Source organism: Giraffa tippelskirchi, chromosome 1 (genome assembly GCF_054371585.1).
Source record: "Giraffa tippelskirchi isolate mGirTip1 chromosome 1, T2T-mGirTip1v1.2.pri, whole genome shotgun sequence".
NCBI lineage: Eukaryota > Metazoa > Chordata > Mammalia > Artiodactyla > Giraffidae > Giraffa > Giraffa tippelskirchi.
Genome location: NC_137275.1, coordinates 104392755 through 104412850, shown reverse-complemented (window position 1 = coordinate 104412850; position 20096 = coordinate 104392755). Strand labels below are relative to the sequence as shown.

At 42.3% G+C, this 20096-nt stretch overlaps 2 protein-coding genes and 2 pseudogenes across 48 annotated transcripts in view; 3 read left to right on the top strand and 1 right to left on the bottom strand.

The window, feature by feature from the left end:
* Positions 1–17180, bottom strand: part of LOC145505423 (uncharacterized) — a 122080-nt gene extending 104900 nt beyond the window's left edge. For 9 of the 20 annotated variants that reach the window (XM_081487485.1, XM_081487501.1, XM_081487454.1 and 6 more), the window contains exon 1: positions 16459–17180. In XM_081487485.1, the coding sequence (XP_081343611.1) occupies positions 16459–16800 (342 nt within the window). In that variant the 5' untranslated portion in view covers positions 16801–17180. Of the gene's footprint in view, positions 1–2694; positions 2835–10854; positions 10989–14862; positions 15627–16458 lie in introns of those variants that run through there. The other 11 variants (XM_081487562.1, XM_081487495.1, XM_081487544.1 and 8 more) reach the window with 4 other exon arrangements.
* Positions 2868–4440, top strand: LOC145505104 (olfactory receptor 4C15-like; annotated as a pseudogene). Its single transcript, XR_014052846.1, has one exon. The product of XR_014052846.1 is annotated as an olfactory receptor 4C15-like (transcript).
* LOC145538808 (olfactory receptor 4C11-like) lies at positions 13469–14584 on the top strand (annotated as a pseudogene).
* The window catches only part of LOC145505133 (huntingtin-like), a 33182-nt gene continuing 29749 nt past the window's right edge, over positions 16664–20096 (top strand). For all 27 annotated transcript variants that reach the window (XR_014052917.1, XR_014052915.1, XR_014052916.1 and 24 more), the window contains exon 1: positions 16664–16995. Coding sequence is in view for 4 of the 27 variants with exons in the window: in XM_081486969.1 (XP_081343095.1) it covers positions 16799–16995 (197 nt within the window). In the remaining 23 variants the exon portion in view is untranslated. The remainder of the gene's footprint in view (positions 16996–20096) is intronic.

Sequence of the window (20096 nt, the reverse complement as noted above, 5' to 3'; positions counted from 1 at the left end):
AATCCAGGAGATAGAAGGGATGAAAGTTTGATCCCTGGGTCGGCAAGATCCCTTGGAGAAGGGCACAACAATCCATTCCAAAATTCTTGCCTGGAGAATCCCATGGACAGAGGGGCCTGGCAGGTTACAGTCCATAAGGCCACAAAAAGTTGGACACAACTGAAGCAACTTAGCACCCACACACGCACACATGAGGGTCTGAAGACTATAAAATTGTATTCAGGGATTATTAAAGACTTAAAATTGTTGCAAATTTAAATGATACCTTATCTCCATTGTGGTAACCAATAAAACTATTTTATATTTGTGAATATGTAAAAGGATGAGTAAAGATATTTGTAAGCCTAGATCATGGTAAAGCAGAAATTAGGAGTTAAAGGATTGTCATTTCTGCTCTGCGTCAAAGGCTCTGGAAGCTTTTTCTCACTGATGGCAATTTTCTCCAGTGCATCTAACTGCATTAATGGTTTTATGAATATCAATATTGCCTTATCTGATTCTTCTAAGAATCTTATCAATAGGTATTGTTATTATACATCATTACAGAATAGAATCTGAGCTCTTGAGAATTTTAAGTAACTTTTCTCACCACATAATATAACTTAGTACAAGAGCTTGGATTTGAACCTAGGTCTCTATGAATCTGGACCTGGTGTCTTTATTTCATTTCAGTGTCTCTGCATATATTGATAGTTTTTACTCTTTAATATATAGTCATTAACTGATCCAATGATCTTATAAGGTTTTTCTCATGCTCTTGTTTGCTTGATGACATACCTGAATATGGAGTTCAGAGTACAGACGCTGTTTAGGAATGCCTAGTACCCTGGAAACAATTTGTTTTAAAGTAAGTAAAAAGACGTGTTGTATATACGTCTGTATATTTGCTAGTTTTATTCATATTTTCAATCATTTTTGTTAGCTGTCAGTGTCATTCATAAAAATCAACTCATTTTTAATTCTTTCAGAAAGCCCAATTATTCTTTTACTTCCCTATATAACAAGCATAGATAGTATGTGTATGTACACACACACACACACACACACACACACACACACACACTCACTTGCCACTTGACTCATGAATTTCTCATATATACAGGGAAGGACACAATCATATTTCCCTGGTTGTTTATCAGTAAAGAATCCACCTGCCAATGCAGGAGATACGGGTTCAATCCCTGCATAGGGAAGATCCCCTGGAGAAGGAAATGACAACCCACTCCGAGGTTCTTGTGTGGGAAATCCTATGAACAGAGGAGCCTGACAGGCTACAGTCCATGGGATCACAAAGAGTCAGACATAACTGAACAACTAAACAGCAACAAAGGACAGTCATTCTTCAAAGCTGTGTCTTGCTATAAGAAATGAAGTCAAAAGTTGGAGTAATATCTGGATGAGTAATGGAAAAGCTTTATGTGGGTAACCTGTTTGCTTTTTTAAGTGAGAGAAGAGTCACTAAAATCAGTAAGAGCATTTTATCATAAGCAGCAATTTCACATTTTCCAATTTGACCCTCATTATAATCGTATGAAATGGGTAGGGATGTTATATGTGAATATCCCTACACTACAGTAAGTCATACTGTAAGTAAGTCAACAGACACACACTTGTGAGTACTGCTTGATCTGATTGAGTCACCTTGAATAAATACTTAGCAATTAATAAAGCCTCAGGCTCTGGCTATAGTCAGCATTCTGTTTCTATTCCTTACCTCTGTGGTTACTGTCAGTTTGTATCTGTAAATAATCTGGTCATTACCTTCTGATTCTACATCACTGGCTCTGTGTCATTCATCAAGAAGCATCAGTCAAACATGAACAGAGGAATCAGGTTATAACCTCTACAGTGAATGGAGACTCGAGAGAAGCCCCTCCTGCTCTTGCTAGAAAAATTTTTGCTTCTTTCCCTATAGAGTCAGTCACTTCCATGCTGAAGTCAAAGTTTCTGGGTTAAAACTCCAGAGCCAGTATCTGTTATTTCTTTAATTTTATCTGTTTAAGCATGGGCTTCCTACCAGTAAAACTGGGTAATAAGATCTAACGTGGACTGTTTCCTAGCCACTTAACTCTGAACAACTGCTTCCTTACATTATTTAACTTAGTCATCATAACAGTACATATTAGTAGGTATTACTTATTTTTGTCAGCTTCTATTCTTGTTTTCGGAGAAGGCAGTGGCACCCCACTTCAGTACTCTTGCCTGGAAAATCCCAAGGACAGAGGAGCCTGGTAGGCTGCAGTCCATGGGGTCGCGAAGAGTCGGACACGACTGAGCGACTTCACTTTCACTTTTCCCTTTCGTGCACTGGAGAAGGAAATGGCAACCCACTTCAGTATTCTTGCCTGGAGAATCCCAGGGACGGGGGAGTCTGGTGGGCTGCCATCTATGGGGTCGCACAGAGTTGGACATGACTGAAGCGACTTAGCAGCAGCAGCAGCAGCCGCAGCAGCATTCTTGTTTTAAAATAATGAGTGAAAAGAAAGCCAACTTAACACACGCATATTTATTATGTATTGGTCTACAGCAAGGTGATATTTCTTTTTTTTTTTTTTTCTGAATAATGAATTTGTTGACTTTAAAGTCTCATTTTTTTTTTTAGACTTTAAGGAAATAATTTGGAGTATAGCCATGATCCAAGCACTACTCCAGTTTTGTCTAATTTTTCCTTCTACCTGGAGATAAGGAAGTCACCTGATCATGGATGGCATGCAACTTCCCCTTCTCCCATCCATGCACATGGCAGGCATGACCAATAAACTGCTCTTTTCCTTTCCTCAGATCATGGATGTAGCTTCAGAACTCTTCTCACAGTTCACTCCAGGAAACCACTACTATTAACATATGACCAGAGTTAGCAGTTGATATAATAACGATTTCTTATCCCCACCCCAGATGGATCCCTACCCTTCTCCTACATTGAAGCTCTGTCTTAAAACATTTAACAATTTATCTAAACTTCAATTCTTCCTGATATCCTCCTACCACCTTCAACACATTTCTAGCTTTGTGTTCTCAATGAAAAAGCAAGCACAAGAACATAAGTCAATTTTTCACATGGATGCACCAATTTGTTGATGACTATGATGACTCCCAAAACCGGTCTGACATTTGTCTTTTTCTCTAACTAGATTCTACATGCTCACTGTGGTACCTTTCACCTTTTCCTTGGAAATTATGCAAAACCAAAGCTTCGTAACTGAGTTTGTCCTCCTGGGGCTTTCACAGAATCCAACCATGCAGAAAATAATATTTGTTGTTTTTTTGTTCATTTACAGTGCAACTGTCGGGGACAACTTGCTAATTGTGATGACCATCAGTAGCAGCCCAGCACTCTGTGGCTCCCCCATGTACTTCTTCCTGGCTTTTCTGTCCTTCCTGGATGCATGCTTCTCCTCTGTCATTGTCCCAAAGATGATTGTGGACTCTCTCCTTTGGAGGAAAACCACTTCTTTCGAAGGCTTCATGACCCAGCTCTTTGCTGAACACTTCTTTGCTGGGGTGGAGGTGATTGTCCTCAGCGCCATGCCTATGACCGCTATGTGGCTATCTGCAAACCCTTGCACTATTCTTCTATCATGAACCGTAGACTCTGTGTCCTTCGATGGCGGTAGTCTGGACAGGGGTCTTCCTGCATTCCATGATACAGATTTTCTTCACTTTCCAGCTGCTCTTCTGTGGCCCCAACGTCATCGATCACTTCATGTGTGACTTGTACCCACTGCTGGAGCTTGCCTGCGCTGACACTCACATCTTTGGCCTTTTGGTAGTCACCAACAGTGGGTTTTTTGGCATCTTAATCTTCTCCTTGTTGCTTGTCTCCTATGGGGTCATCCTGCTGTCTCTGAGAATACATAGCTCTGAAGGGCAGAAGAAAGCCCTCTCCAACTGAGGATCTCACATTGCTGTTGTGGTTTTGTTCTTTATCCCGTGCATATTTATGTATGTATGACCTTCATATTCTTTACCCTTTGACAAAATGGTAGCCATATTTTACACCATCCTAACTCCCTTGATAAACCCTTTGATTTACACTTTCAGGAATCTTTATTCACTTCTTTAAGTGAAAAGTGCCATGAGGAAAGTGTGGAATAGGATAATGGTAGTTTCTAATGAAAAATAAAACATTTAAAGTTGAGTAAAAAATTCAAATTATCTAATCAGACAAAAATCTTATATGGATGAACATTGTTTGACCGGGGGTAAAGTAATGCAATATTATAAAAAATAGCATAAGTTCCAGGAAATAATTTAGTTTTCATTCTTAGATCACTTATGAACTCTGATTTGGCAATTCAATAGCCTCAAATGAAAATTAAGAAGACTTGAATTTTACGCTCACTTAGAATTTAGAAGTCAAAAAAGAATGAAAAAATTATTCTCACTTATTGCTGCTGCTGCTGCTGCTGCTGTTAAGTCACATCAGTCGTGTCCGACTCTGTGCAACCCCATAGACGGCAGCACACCAGGTTCCCCTGTCCCCGAGATTCTCCAGGCAAAAACACTGGAGTGGGGTGCCATTTCCTTCTCCACTCACTTCTTGCAACTCATTTGATATTTTGGAAAATATTTCTGGAGGGAAGAAAAAATTGTCTTAGAGATTAGATTTTGCATACATAAATATGTGTGTGTGTGTGTGTTTGTGTGTGTATGTGTGTATATATATATATATATATATATATATATATATATATATATATATATATATATATCAATGAAGATTTTGTCCAAACTAATGTATCTGCTAAACCACTAGACAATTCAAGCATGACCTAAATCAAATATCTTATGATTATACAGTTGAAGTGAGAAATAGATTTAATGGCCTAGATCTCATAGACAGAGTGCCTGATGAACTATCAATGGAGGTTCACAACATTGTACAGGAGAGAGGAATCAAGACCATCCCCAAGAAAAAGAAATGCAAAAAAGCAAAATGGCTGTCTGAAGAGGCCTTACAAATAGCTTTGAAAATAAGGGAAGCAAAAAGCAAAGGAGAAAATGAACGATATACCCATTTAAATGCAGAGTTCCAAACAATAGCATGGAGAGATAAGAAAGCCTTCTTCAGTGATCAGTGCAAAGAAATAGAGGAAAACGATAGAATGGGAAAGACTAGAGATCTCTTCAAGAAAATTAGAGATACCAAGGGAACATTTCATGCAAAGATGGGCTCAATAAAGGACAGAAATGGTATGGACCTAACAGAAGCAGAAGATATTAAGAAGAGGTGGCAAGAATACACAGAAGACCTGTACAAAAAAGATCTTCATGACCCAAATAATTATAATGGTGTGATCACTCACCTAGAGCCAGACATCCTAGAATCTGAAGTCAAGTGGGCCTTAGGAACCATCACTACGAACAAAGCTAGGGGAGGTGATGGAATTCCAGTTGAGCTGTTTCAAATCCTGAAAGATGATGCTGTGAAAGTGCTGCACTCAATATGCCAGAACCAGCCCCGAGAGCCCGGTATCATGCATTGAACCTGGACTGGAGATTCATTTCCCATATGCTAATTTACATACTTCAATGCCATTCTCCCATATCACCCCGCCCTCACCCTCTCCCATAGAGTCCATAATACTGTTCTATTTGTCTGTGTCTCTTTTGATGTCTCGCATACAGGGTTATCTTTACCAGTTAACTAAATACCACATATATGTGTTAGTATACTGTATTGGTGTTTTTCTTTCTGGCTTACTTCACTCTGTATAATAGGCTCCAGTTTCATCCATCTCATTAGAACTGATTCGAATGTATTCTTTTTAATGGCTGAATAATATTCCATCGTGTATATGTACCACAGCTTCCTTATCCATTCATCTGCTGATGGGCATCTAGGCTGCTTCCATGTCCTGGCTATTATAAACAGTGCTGCAATGAACACTGGGGTACACGTGTCTCTTTCAATTCTAGTTTCCTCAGTGTGTATGCCCAGCAGTGGGATTGTTGGGTCATATGGCAGTTCTATTTCCAGTTTTTTGAGGACGACCCGGAGGGATGGGATGGGGAGGGATGTGGGAGGTGGGTTCTGGAAGGGAAAAACATGTACACCCATGGTGGATTCATGACAATGTATAGCAAAACAAATACAATATTGTAAAGTTAAAAAATATTAAAAATATATATATATATATATATATATAATAATAAAATGTGAAAAAAAATGCCAGCAAATTTGCAAAACTCAGCAGTGGCCACAGGACTGGAAAAGGTCAGTTTTCATTTCAATTCCAAGAAAGGCAATGCCAAAAATGTTCAAACTACCGCATAATTGCACTCATCTCACACGCTAGTAAATAATGCTTAAAATTCTCCAAGCCAGGCTTCAGCAATACGTGAACCATGAACTTCCAGATGTTCAAGCTGGTTTCAGAAAAGGCGGATGAACCAGAGATCAAATTGCCAACATCCGATGGATCATTGAAAAAGCAAGAGAGTTCCAAAAGAATATCTGCTTCTGCTTTATTGACTATGCCAAAGCCTTTGATTGTGTGGATCACAATAAACTGTGGAAAATCCTGAAAGAGATGGGAACACCAGACCACCTGACCTGCCTCTTGAGAAACCTGTATGCAAGTCAGGAAGCAACAGTTAGAACAGGACATGGAACAACAGACTGGTTCCAAACAGGAAAAGGAGTACGTCAAGGCTGTATATTGTCACTCTGCTTATTTAATTTATATTCAGAGTACATCATGAGAAATGCTGGGCTGCAGGAAGCACAAGCTGGAATCAAGATTGCCAGGAGAAATATCAATAACCTCAGGTATACAGATGACACCATCCTTATGGCAGAAAATGAAGAACTAAAGAGCCTCTTGATGAAAGTGAGAGAGGAGAGTGAAAAAGTTGGCTTAAAGCTCAACATTCAGAAAACTAAGATCATGGCATCCGATCCCATCACTTCATGGGAAATAGATGGGGAAACAGTGGAAACAGTGTCAGACTTATTTTTCTGGGCTCCAAAATCACTGCAGAAGGTGATTGCAGCCATGAAATTAAAAGACGCTTACTCTCTGGAAGGAAAGTTATGACCAAACGAATATCACCAATGACCAATATGACCAAACCAGAATATGACCAAACCAGACAGCATATCAAAAAGCAGAGACATTACTTTGTCTGCAAAGGTCTGTCTAGTCAAGGCTATGGTTTTTCCAGTAGTCATGTATGGATGTGAGAGTTGGACTCTAAAGAAAGCTGAGCGCCAAAGAGATAGATGATGCTTTTGAAGTGTGATGTTGGAGAAGACTTTCGAGAGTCCCTTGGACTGCAAGGAGATCTAACCAGTCCATCCTAAAGGAGATCGGTCCTGGGTGTTCACTGGTAGGCCGATGTTGAAGCTGAAACTCCAATACTTTGGTCACCTGATGTGAAGAGCTGACTCATTTGAAAAGACCTTGATGTTGGGAAGGATTGAGGGCAAGAGAAGAATGGGACGATAGAGGATGAGATGGTTGGATGGCATCACCGACTCAATGGACATGTGTTTGGGGGAACTCATAAGTTGGTGGTGGACAGGGAGGCCTGGCGTGCTGTGGTTCGTGGGGCCGCAAAGAGTCAGACACGACTGATCATCTGAACTGAATTGAATGTATCTGCTGTACAACTGAAAATTACAAAACATTGTAAATCAACTCTATTTAAAACATAAATAAATAAACAATAGAAAGAAAAACATTCACATATTAATATTTCAGATTTGTCAAAGAACTGTAATTATTGCTGACTTTAGCTCTTTGATAGTGATGATAAATATAATTCACAGTTTGAAAGTGAAAGTGATGTCTCTCGGTCATGTCCACTCTTTTGTGACCTCATGGACTGTAGCCTACCTGGCTCCTCTGTCCATGGGATTTTCCAGGCAAGGGTACTGCAGTGGCTTGCCATTTCCTTCTCCAGAGGATCTTCCAGACCCAGGGATCGAACCCTGCTCTCCCACATTTCAGGCAGGTGCTTTACCATCTGAGCCACCAGGGAAACCAGTTCACACTTTGATATAACACAAATAAGAGTAGCTAACCACACATATTTCATCTATGGGCTTTCAACTGCCTTCAAAGACTTCCAGGCCTCTAGAAGAGATGGACTTAAGGAAAGTTTATGGGGAAGAGAATAGAATTGCCTCATATCAAGTCATATGAGTTGAAGTTTAACCAATTGTCCCCAAGGCTTGATTTTGCCCTTGGACTGTTTGAGCTAGGTAGCTTGTTGCATATCACTTGGGACTGGTTTCGAAGAAATAGTTTCCTTGGAGCTCCTGAGGCTTAAAGCCTACCTTAAGCATTTGCAAACTTTTGTGTGAATTTCTATAAATATCAAGTACAGTAAAAATAAAACAGTTAGCCTCATGATTTTTCAAAAAAAAAAAAAAGAGAGAGAGATACAGTGGGAAGGAAGCTGGCTGCAGAGGCATTTATTTCTCAGACTGTAAGAAAATTTACTCCAATTAAGTTTCCAAGAGCCGAATTAAGAAATTCACTCCATTTTCAGAGCATTCTCTCTGCTCCAATACAGACGTTGCTGTTCTGTCTGACCCAGTGTTTCCAGGAAGGAGCTGTCTGAATTATAGCTACATGAAGAGTTCCCTTCTCCATAAACTCTTTATATCCCATCATCACTTGTGATAGAAGGCAATGATAAATCTCATTGAAGTATCATTTGTGTGTTTTATTCAAGCTTCACACAATTCACCTTCTAAGTAAATGAAAGTTGAAGATATGAAAAATACACTCTGTTGGAAGTCATCTGTTTGGTTGTAAGAAAAGAGGCAATTTTCTCAATCTGTCTGAAATATTTTCTTCTGTGCTGTGCTCAGTCTCTCAGTCATGTCTGACTCTTTGTGACCCCATGGACTGTAGCCTGCCAGGCTCCTCTGTCCATGAGATTCTCCAGGCAACAATACTGGAGAGGGTTGCACTCTTCCAAGATATCTTCCCAATCCAGGGATTGCACCCAGGTCTCCTGTATTGCAGGCGGATTCTTTACCATCTGAGCCCTAAACACTGATCTAAGTTTCTGTCTTGGGGAGCTCCTGGTCCAAAGTCTATGGTCAGTGCTGATGCTTCTGGGACAGAGTATTAAATCGGGCTCCACTTTCTACACACCTGGGTTTTCAAGATCCTTGACAATCCTTGTTTTAACACACAACAACAATCTCTCTTTAATGGGGGTAAGTGATGGCGTGGTTGTTCAGGAAGAAAGAAGCTGAACTGTGGGATGAAATCTTAGATAAAACTACTTTCTCTAAGATGTTTGCTCTCCTTCCCACTCTATCTCTTTCTATATCCCATCTCCGACTATTCTTCCCCTGGTACCTGATCACTCCTCTCTCCTGTTCTGACTACACTAGTCTGCTTCTTTCCTCCTCTTCACTATTATCCAGTTAGATCTTTATTTATTTATTTATTTATTTTTTACTTTAATATTAGCCTCAGCATGCAGTTTAATGCACTTGATTTTGGAGTCAGGACAGAAATTTAAGAGATCAATTGCTATCCTTCTCTCATGACTCATGATTTCTCTTTTCTAAGATGCAATCCATGTGATGATTAGAATTTGGTATTTTATATGAGATGTAGGGTGAATGCTGAGAGAGAGGCTACATAGTAACATCCCTTTCTAGTTCTAGCCTCAGTGTCTTAATTAAAACACTCTGTATCACAGGTCATGCTTTGTAACTAGAAATGGATGAATCACATGGTCAGTCCAGTTACCTTGCAAAAAAATGTGTATGTCACATGAAATTGCACAAGCAAAAATTGTTTGAATGATAAGATTATGGAAAAATAATAATATTTAATATTGAATTTCCTTATTCAATCATACATACATACATACGTTATATATATGGAACATAGGAGATAGAGGCAGGTGATTATTTAACTTAGGAAGAATGGAAAAATTTTGGCACCAAATATATTTGAATCAGTTAACAATTCAGTAGGTAAAAGTAAAATGTAAGGCTCAAGGAAGGAAAAAGACCTTCTACCACCATGATGCCCTCCCAAATCAAAGAGGCAGGGTGGTCCAGAAAAGTTTGGAGATAATGGCTGAATTCAATAATAAAATTCTTAGGTAGTATTGATTTAAACTAATGCATACATCCTGTCAATGATGCTTTCCTGTTTTTATGTCCCTAAACCTTCTCTTTGCTTACTTAAAATAAAATAGAATTAGTTGAACTGGATGTCATGGTTGTCTGTTACCTACCCAAAATTTGTCTCTTAAAATGTTTGAAATTTAATGAGAGTGTAGTTTTTAATGATGGGAGCATTTATTTTTTTCCTGAAGCAATGCATGTTCCCTTTTTAAAAATATTTAATCACTCTTCAATCCTAACTCCTCCTCTTCTCACAGCAAAGGGCTCCCCTTCTTTTGTTTTTATCCCCTACTGGAAACCTAATGTATTAAAATTAAATAATAATTGATTTCCTTTTTTTTTAATAATCAGCAGAGAAAATTGCAACTTCCAATCAGAGTTTGTAATTATTGTGATATTTCTAATTTCTCAGAGTGAACTAATATTATTTTAGCTCAACTGCAAGGAAAACCTAATTGTATTTAGATGCGTAACTTTACTAGAGTTAAATAGCTTGATTTACTGATATTGATATATTTATCTTACTTAGGGAAACCCTTTACAAACTTTTTGAATATTTAATTTTCAGAGAACTTTGTTGGAAATTGCAGTTTAACTCAATTAAAGCCATAATTTCACTTATTTCCCATGTTTAAACCTTTAACGACCAATCAGCTTATTTTCTAGGATCTTTCTGATATGGAGTTAAAATTTACTTAGCATTATCACAGAGTTGTGTGTAGTTTTTCAATGATTAAGAATCTTACATAGAGAAATGTTATCCCTCCAACGTGGTTGTGAGGAGGTTGAGGACATCTTTTCATGCTCTATAAGTTGACTCCAGATATGAGTAGGTTCTCAGTACACATTTGATGACTGAGTTGATGGTGTTATTGAATCACTAAAGAATTGATGATTAATCAGAAAGAGGAAGTGTACGTCAAAATGCATGTTAAAATGTGTTTCATTTGACATTAAATTTTAAAAACATGATTGACTAAAACGGAAACAGGAGTGTAAAATTGATAGAGTTTATTGTATAATGTTGAAAAAAAAAGAGCTCAAAATTTAAGGATATCAAAAATTAAACAAATATAACATACAAAATTCAAAACAAATGAAATATAATAAATTAAAATATACAAAAATGTTATACTCTATTACTAATCAAAATATATATTCATAATTTTAATTCTGTTAACAAGTATAATAATGCCTGAAGTTAATTTTTTATTTGCAATTTGTGCCATATTGTTATAGTTTTAGAAACAATGGGAAATGACCTAATTTGTGCATAAAAATATTTCACATATATGTGTGAGTATATACATACATATATATCTATATATAGGTAGATGTAGGTATATAGATATATATCTGAAAACCCAGCAGAATGTGTAAGGAACTAACTTTTACTTCTGGTTTATGGGCTCCCCTGGTGTCTAAGATTGTAAAGAATCTGCCTGCAGTGCAGGAGACATGGGTTTGATCCCTGGGTCTTAAAGATACCCTGGCAAAGGGAATGACAGCCCATTTGCCTGGAGAATCCCATGGACAGAGGAGCCCGGTTGGGTTCATGGGGTCACAAAGAGTCTGGCAGGACTGAGTGACTAACACCACCCTTGGACTGGTTAAGTATGAATTTCTGAAGGGCGCTTTTCTTACCCTGTAATACATTGCAAGCTTTGGAAATTTTATTATGCAGATACACCCATACCATAATTAATTTTCTAATAAATATTGAAGCAACCAAACTGAAAGATTATTTGAGAATAATGTCAATAATTATGGGCTTCCCTGGTGGCTCAGTGGTAGAACATGCTTGTAATGCAGGAGATGTGGGCTCGATTCCTGGGTCAGAAAGATCCCCCGGAGAAGGAAATGGCCAATCATTCCAGTATTCTTGCCTAGAAAATCCCATGGACAGAGGTGCCTGGTGGGCTACAGTCCATGTGACTTAAAATAGTGATATTTATATTAACAATTCCCTGGGCATATATTTGATTAAACTATTAAAATAAGCACAAGCTATATGAGAAGCGTTTATTAAAAATATTTTAATTAAGATGAAAATTTGGAAAAACAAAAAATAAATGGTGGAATTTGTATTTTCAGATTTTGATAGGTTAATTTTGGGCTCCCCTGGTGGCTCAGTTGGTAAAGAGTCTGTCTGCAATGAAGTAGACCTGGATTTGATCCCTGGGTTGGGAAGATCCCCTGGAGGAAGGAATGGCAACACACTCCAGTATTCTTGCCTGGAGAATACTATGGACAGAGGAGCCTGGTGGAGTCCATGGTGTCACAAAGAGTCAAACATGACTGAGTGACTAACATCATGTTTATTTTTAATTGCTAAGTAGATAATTACACTACAAATACAGTGTAGCTAACATAGAAAAGGCTTTTAAATTAAAAAAGGAAATTCAGAAAATATAATACGATGATTGAAATTATATAGGTATAGTATATAAGGAAAAAGTAAAGGAGAGCAAGGAGATGCATTTTATGTTGAGTTTCTGAAATACATTTTTAAACTTACATTTTAAAGAGATACAAATTGAAAGAATGCAATCTTCTAGATGATAGTGGTAGGAGAATCAGATATGAAGGAAGATAGTACACAGGTTACAGAAACATAGAAAGTGAAATAATAGGCTGAGTCCACAGAATGTGAAATTTACTAGCATGCATCTGACATATGTAGTGGTTTATATCAAATATATAGCAATTTTCCAAAATATTGCTAGCCTCATTGATTGGCTCAAATATCTCATGTGCCCTAACTGGCAATGAAGGTAAAGTTATAGCTGCAATGAATCTAAAGACGGAAAAATAAGCTTTTTTCTTAAGTATAACCCAACAAAGATACTGAAGAGACCAGGAATAATGGCTACAAACTGTTGTTCAAATCAAGAAATGTATTCACTCAGGAGATAATCTCCAAATATATTATTTTTAAATTATATAAGGATATTATTGTCAGTAATTGATGTGCATACACATCATATGAACATATATGTATCATATGCATATGCATATCCTTAATAATGTATCTGTCAGATTCTCTGTCATATAAAGAAAGAGTGTCAAGGCATTAAAATGATCTGACCAAGATCATAAAGCAAATTCACTAGTTTTCAGACCATGGCAGAGTGCACAATCACTTGAGCGCTTCCCCCCCCCACACACACACATAAAATTTGGCAACCCAGCTGCTGTCTATGGGGTCGCACAGAAGCGGACACAACTGAAGCGACTTGGCAGCAGCAGCAGCAACAAGAAGACCTTGAATCAATGCCAATGTTTAAAGCATGCCAACATTAAAAAAAAAAATTCCTGAGTGAGTATAGTGTATGAAAACTTTGAGAAACACTAAGTTATATGTTTGACGAAATTAGAACTCTAAAACTTGCAATTCTGCATCCAAATGCACCACAATTGCCAAGCCACCATTTCTCCAACTTTTCTTTAGAAGATGAACCACTTTTCAGCTGTGTCTGTTCTATATTTATCATAACCATAGAGGTGAACAGCAGTGTGAACGAATTCATTCTACTCAGAATGAATGTGTTCATTCAACACAGAATCTACTAAAGGAGAAAGTAGTATCTGTTATCTTCCTATTTCTATACTTTGGAACTCTGTTGGCAAACTTCCTAATTGTGATGACCATACGATATAGCCAGACACTTCAGAGCCCCATGTACTTCTTCCTTTTCTACTTATCCTTTGCTGATGCCTGTTTTTCAACAACCATTGCCCCTAGGTTGATTATAGATTCTGTATCTGAGAAGAAAGCCATCTCCTTCAACTAGTGCATGACCCAGATCTTTGCATATCACTTCTTTGGGTGCATGGAGATCTTGGTACTTGTCCTCATGTCTTTCGATTGCTATGTGGCCATTTGCAAGCCCCTGCGGTACACATCCATCATGAGCCAGTGTGTCTGTGGCACACTGGTAAAACTGGCCTGGTTAGGGGCCTGTATCCATTCTTCAGCACAGATTCTCTTGACTTTGGAATTACCCTTCCGTGGCCCCAATGTTATTGATCACTATTTCTGTGATATGTAACCGTTGTTGAAACTTGCCTGTGTGGATACTTATGTCATCAACCTACTCACAGTGTTTAACAGTGGGACCATATGCATGGTGAGTTTCCTGTTGCTGCTGATCTCATATGTTTTCATCTTAGGTTGTCTGAGTAACTGTAGCACAGAAGGAAGAAGGAAGGCCCTTTCCACATGCACCTCCCACATTATCGTTATTGTCTTATTCTTTGTACCGTGTATATACATATATGCTCGCCCTCTAACTGTATTTCCAGTGGACAAGACGGTGGCTCTGTTTTACAGTATTGTAACAACCTTGCTCAACCCTCTGATTTACACTCTGAGGAATGCAGAAGCCAAACAGGCCATGAGAAATTTATGGTGCAACAAAGTCTAACTTGAGACGGCAAAGAGTGGAAGATGCCAAATGCTAATTCTGCCCGAGTTTAAGTATAATTGGATTGATGGAAAAGAGAAAATGTTCTCATTCTATTATGGACAGTATAGATGTGTTCCAGTGGGGCATTTAGGGGAACAGGCAGAATGAGCACCCAGCAAAATCTGTATTGTTTTAACCAACGTCTCAGAAAGAGAACCTGAAGTTCCGTCATCTTTGTGGGGACACAAGCCCATTCCTCGTGTCTGCTGTCTGCTTTGATGTTTCTGGTTGTGAGCCACATCCTGTTCTTTCTATAGGTTTATCTTCTGGTTTTGTACATTATTGTTTTTGTTTTTTTTTCTTACCCATGTTTAATAGTTTGTCCCTGATTTCTATCATCCATTTTGTTGGTAAACCAGCTCTGGAACTACTGGATCTGTATCATATACTTTCTGGCTCAAGAGTCAATAGCATAATATCACACCCAGAAACCTATGATCCCCAAGGAGCATAAATATCAACTAGTTAAGCCTCTATTTGGTGCTTGTTTCCCCTCTATAATACTCTTAAAAATTAGCTTTTCCTTTGCCTATGTACAGGGAAATAATGCCTTACTTCCTATTCAAATCAGATAATTCTAGTTATAACAAAGATATTCACTGCATTGATAGATAATTTCTCTCTATATACATTAATATGTTTTGTTCATCATGTTGATTATTATTTTCATATTTCTTAGTTTTTTTATACATATCTTTTTTTTTTTTTTATTTTAAGTTCATGGACACTTCCCTAATCTTTGGTTACTTCTGAATGGATGACCATTTTATAAAGCTGTTAGTTAAATTATAAAAATTAACATCTCAAGGATGAGGTCATACATATGAAAAAGGCAATAATTGACAAATAAAATAGAACTAATGCCATGATGTGGGTGTGTGCGCTCAGTCGCTCAGTCGTGTCGGACTGTTTTGAGACCCCGTGGACTGCACCCTGCCAGGCTCTTCTGTCCATGTGATTCTCCAGGGAAGAATACTGGAGTGAGTTGCCATTTCCTTATCCAGGAGGTGTTCCTGACCCAGTGATGAAACTTGCATTTCTTGCATCTCCTGTAATGGCAGGTAGATTCTGTGTCACCTGGGAAGCTCATATTTTTCATGCATCTCACTAAATTTGCATTTTGTTTGAGTACTGTTAACTAATGAGTATCAACAGTAGGAGCCAGTCCACAAGGGAACAGACATTGAGTCTACCTCTGAGAATAAATATAATTAAGACTATTTTGCTACTGTTGAAACGCCAATACTTTGGCCACCTGATGTGAAGAACTGACTCATTGGAAAAGACCCTGATGCTGGGAAAGATTGAAGGCAGGAGAAGAAGGGGATGACAGAGGATGAGATGGTTGGATGGCATCACCGACTGGATGGGCACGAGTTTGAGTCCGCCCCCGCCCCTCCGCCCCCGCGCCCCCGCCCCTCCGCCCCTCCGCCCCCGCGCCCCCGCCCCTCCGCCCCCGCGCCCCCGCCCCTCCGCCCCCGCGCCCCCGCCCCTCCGCCCCCGCGCCCCCGCCCCTCCGCCCCCGCCCCTCCGCCCCCGCGCCCCCGCGCCCCCGCGCCCCTCCGCCCCTCGGCCCCCGCCCCTCCGCCCCTCCGCCCCTCCGCCCCTCCGCCCCTCCGCCCCTCCGCGCACCCGCACCGCCGGCCCCGCCCCTCCGACCCTCCGCCCCCGCCCCTACGACCATCCGCCCCGCCGCCCCGCCGCCCCCGCCGGCCCCGCCGCCCCCCGCCGCCCCCCGCCGCCCCCCGCCGGCCCCCGCCGCCCCCCGCCGGCCCCCGCCGCCCCGCCGCGACGCCGCGACGCGCCCCGCCCCTCCGCGACGCGCCCCGCCCCTTCTCGCCCCGCCCCGCCGTCGCGACCCCCCACGTCCGCACGGCCCACCTCGTTTTTTCCTGGGAGGAGCGCGCTGATGTCTGTGGCCTCGGCGGCTCCAGGAGGCGAGACGGCGGACGCGTAGAGCCGGCCGGGCGCCGCGTCTGGCCTTTTGCTGAGGCCGCCGCCTCCGGCTGTCAATCCCGCCGGCCTGGCCCCGCCCCGCCCAACGGCGGAGCGTCGCGGGGCGTATGGCCGAGGTGGCTGCCGGGACGGACCCAAGATGGCCGGGCGCCTGTGTTCCGTTCCTGCCGTCGGCCCCGAGCCTGATTCATTGCCGCGCTGCTGAGCAGAGCCGCAAGCCAGCTCGAGGGCTCCGGGCGGTGTCCCCGCGGGGCCGCAGGCCGCCATGGCGACCCTGGAAAAGCTGATGAAGGCCTTCGAGTCCCTTAAGTCCTTCCAGCAGCAGCAGCAGCCGCCGCCGCCGCCGCCGCTTCAGCCGCCTCAGCCCCCTCAGCCGCCGCCGCAGGCGCAGCCGCCGCCTCAGCCGCCGCCGCCGCCGCCGCCGCTATGCCCGGCCGTGGTCGAGGAGCCGCTGCACCGACCGTGAGTACTGACCCGCCGCAGCTCGGCCCCAGCCCTCCCCGGCTTTCGCCAGCCTCCCGCGGAGGCACGGAGGCGGCCCCGGCCCTCTGCCCTCCCGGCTGCCCAGTTTGGGGAGGAACCGGGGTTGCGTTGTGAGCAGGACTCGGCCGAGCGGAGGCCGCGTCCAGCCCCCACTCTTCTGTTCTGAGGGGAGCAGGGCCGCGCGGGCGCTGGCCGCTCCCCGAGGAGCCGGGAATTGGGAGCCCGAGTGATGCAGGGACAGTGGTGACCTCATGCCCGGGGACGTCGGGCTGGAGGGCGGGGGAGCGCGCGCGTTCCAATGGGGAGCCTCTGGCGGGGCCCCCTTTAAACAGGCTGGGAGTCAGTCGGGCCTGTCTTCCCGTAGCCTCAGGGCTTTTCGTTTAGTTCGGGGGTCGCAGCAGAAGACTGAAGTGTTGGAAAGAGACCGGCTTGTCTCAGTTCAAGGCGGTCTGCAGGCCCCTTAAATGAGCGGTGGTCGCCCCGTAAGTGTGAACTTAGCCTAGATGGTTGTTATTAACACACAAGAAACAATAAAACGGCCTTCCATAGTGGGAAGAGTGGACTGAAGTTTATTACTTGTCTGCAGTTGGAAATAAATCACATCTTGCTGAGGGAGAGGTTAATCGTCGGGGCGAGTGATGTCCATTTCACGGGCATCGCAGTCACGCTGGCCAGAACCTGGATGGGTGTCTGCGGACAGTCTCCTCTGGCAGACACATTTCACATGATAGCAAAGTAATGCTCAAAATCCTTCAAGCTGGGCTTCAGCAGTACATAACTGAGAACTTCCAGGTGTACAAGATGGATTTAGAAAAGGCAGAGGAAGCAGAGATCAAATTGTCAACATTCATTGGATCATAGAAAAAGCAAGGGAATTCCAAAAACAAATCTGCTTCGTTGGCTACACTAAAGCCTTTGATTGTGTGGATCACAACAAACTGTGGAAAATCCTTGAAGAGATAGGAATACCAGACCACCTTACCTGCCTCCTGAGAAATCTGTGTGCAGGTCAAGAAGCAACAGTTAGAACTGGACATGTAACAACGGACTGGCTTAAAATTGGGAAGGGAGTACGTCAAGGCTGTATATTGTCACTCTGCTTCTTTAACTTATATGCAGAGTGCATCATGAGAAACGCTGGGCTGGAAGAAGCACAAGCTGAAATCAAGATTGCTGGGAGAAATATCAATAACTTCAGATATGCAGATGACACCACCCTTATGGCAGAAAGTGAAGAAGAACTAAAGAGCCTCTTGATGAAAGTGAAAGAGGAGAGTGAAAAAGTTGGCTTAAAGCTCAACATTGAGAAAACTAAGATCATGGCATCTACTCCTATCACTTCATGGGAAATAGATGGGGAAACAGTGTCAGACTATTTTTGGGGGCTCCAAAATCACTGCAGATGGTGATTGCAGCCGTGAAGTTAAAAGACGCTTACTCCTTGGAAGGAAGGTTATGACCAACCTAGATAGCATATTTAAAAGCAGAGGCATTACTTTGTCAACAAAGGTTCATCTAGTCAAGGCTGTGGTTTTTCCACTGGTCATGTACGGATGTGAGAGTTGTATGGTGAAGAAAGCTGAGTGCCGAAGAATTGATGCTTTTGAACTGTGGTGTTGGAGAAGACTCTTGAGAGTCCCTTGGACTGCAAGAAGATTCAACCAGTCCAACCTTAAAGAGGTCAGTCCTGGGTGTTCATTGGAAGGACTGATGTTGAAGCTGAAACTCCAATACTTTGGCCACCTCATGCGAAGAGTTGACTCATTGGAAAAGACCCTGATGCTGGGAAGGATTAGGGGCAGGAGGAGAAGGGGACGACAGAGGATGCGATGGCTGGATGGCATCACCCACTCGATGGACATGGGTTTGGGTAGACTCTGGGAGTTGGTGATGGACGGGGAGGCCTTGCGTGCTGAGATTCATGGGGTCGCAAAGAGTCGGACACGACTGAGCGACTGAGCTGAACTGAACTGATTCTTCAGTGTGATAAAAGCGGAGATTTTGTCATAATTATTTAGGTAGCAATCAGGTAGTTTGTTTTTATGCTCCTCACTCAAAATAGGTGCGTGCATGCGTACTCAGTCGTGTCCAACTCTTCGTGACCCCATGGACTGTGTAGCCTGCCAGGCTCCTCTGTCCATGGAGTTATCCAGGCAAGAATCCTGGAGTGGTTGCCATTTCCTTCTCCAGGGGATCTTCTCTCCCCAGAGATGAAACCACAGCTGTTGCTTCTCCTGCGTTAACAGGCGGATTCTTTACCACTAGCGCCACCTAGTCATTATTGTTTGAATTTTAATATAAGATCAGTCACCACTGAAGACCATCCATCTACCTGAAGAATTTTATGATTTTAGAGCTACCTATTGAGTGCAGAAAAGACTAAAATTTAATCAGGGCAGATGTTTTCCCCCTCAAATCGGTGTGGATTGCTGGGAAGTGACTTTGGATGAGTTAGAAGAGGGATCTGAAACATGCGCTTTCTTCGTAGCTGACCGTGATGGGACGTGTACTCACCCTTTCTGGCAGTAAAGCTGTGACAGTCAGGGTCACAGACGGGCCGTCACTGACGTCTTGGTCACACCTGAGGGCTGCAGCTGGGACTCCACAAGCTGCTTGAGCTCAGTCGCGTGGGACTGCTCTTCAGGGTCTCTCTTTTTTTAAGCTCTGCTGTTTCTACTTCTCTTTCCATCTCTTGGTTTTAGAAACTCAAGGTTAACATAATTATCATTTATCTTCCGAAACCTGTTGGTAAGATTGACTCAAGACTTTTGAGTCAGTTTTACTGTGTATTTAACCTACTCCTTTGGTCTTCCCTTGTGGCTCAGCCAGTAGACTCTGCCTGCAGTGCGGGAGACCTGGGTTTGATCCCTGGGTTGGGCAGATCCCCTGGAGAAGGGAAAGGGTACCCACTCCAGTATTCTGGCCTGGAGAATTCCATGGACTAAGTCCATGGGGTTGCAAAGAGTCAGACACGACTGAGTGACTTTCATTTTCTTTCACTTTCAACCTACTCTTGTACGGCAAGCACTTGCCCACTCCTTTGTTGTCTGTGAAACACCTGTCCAGTGTAGGTGCTGGGC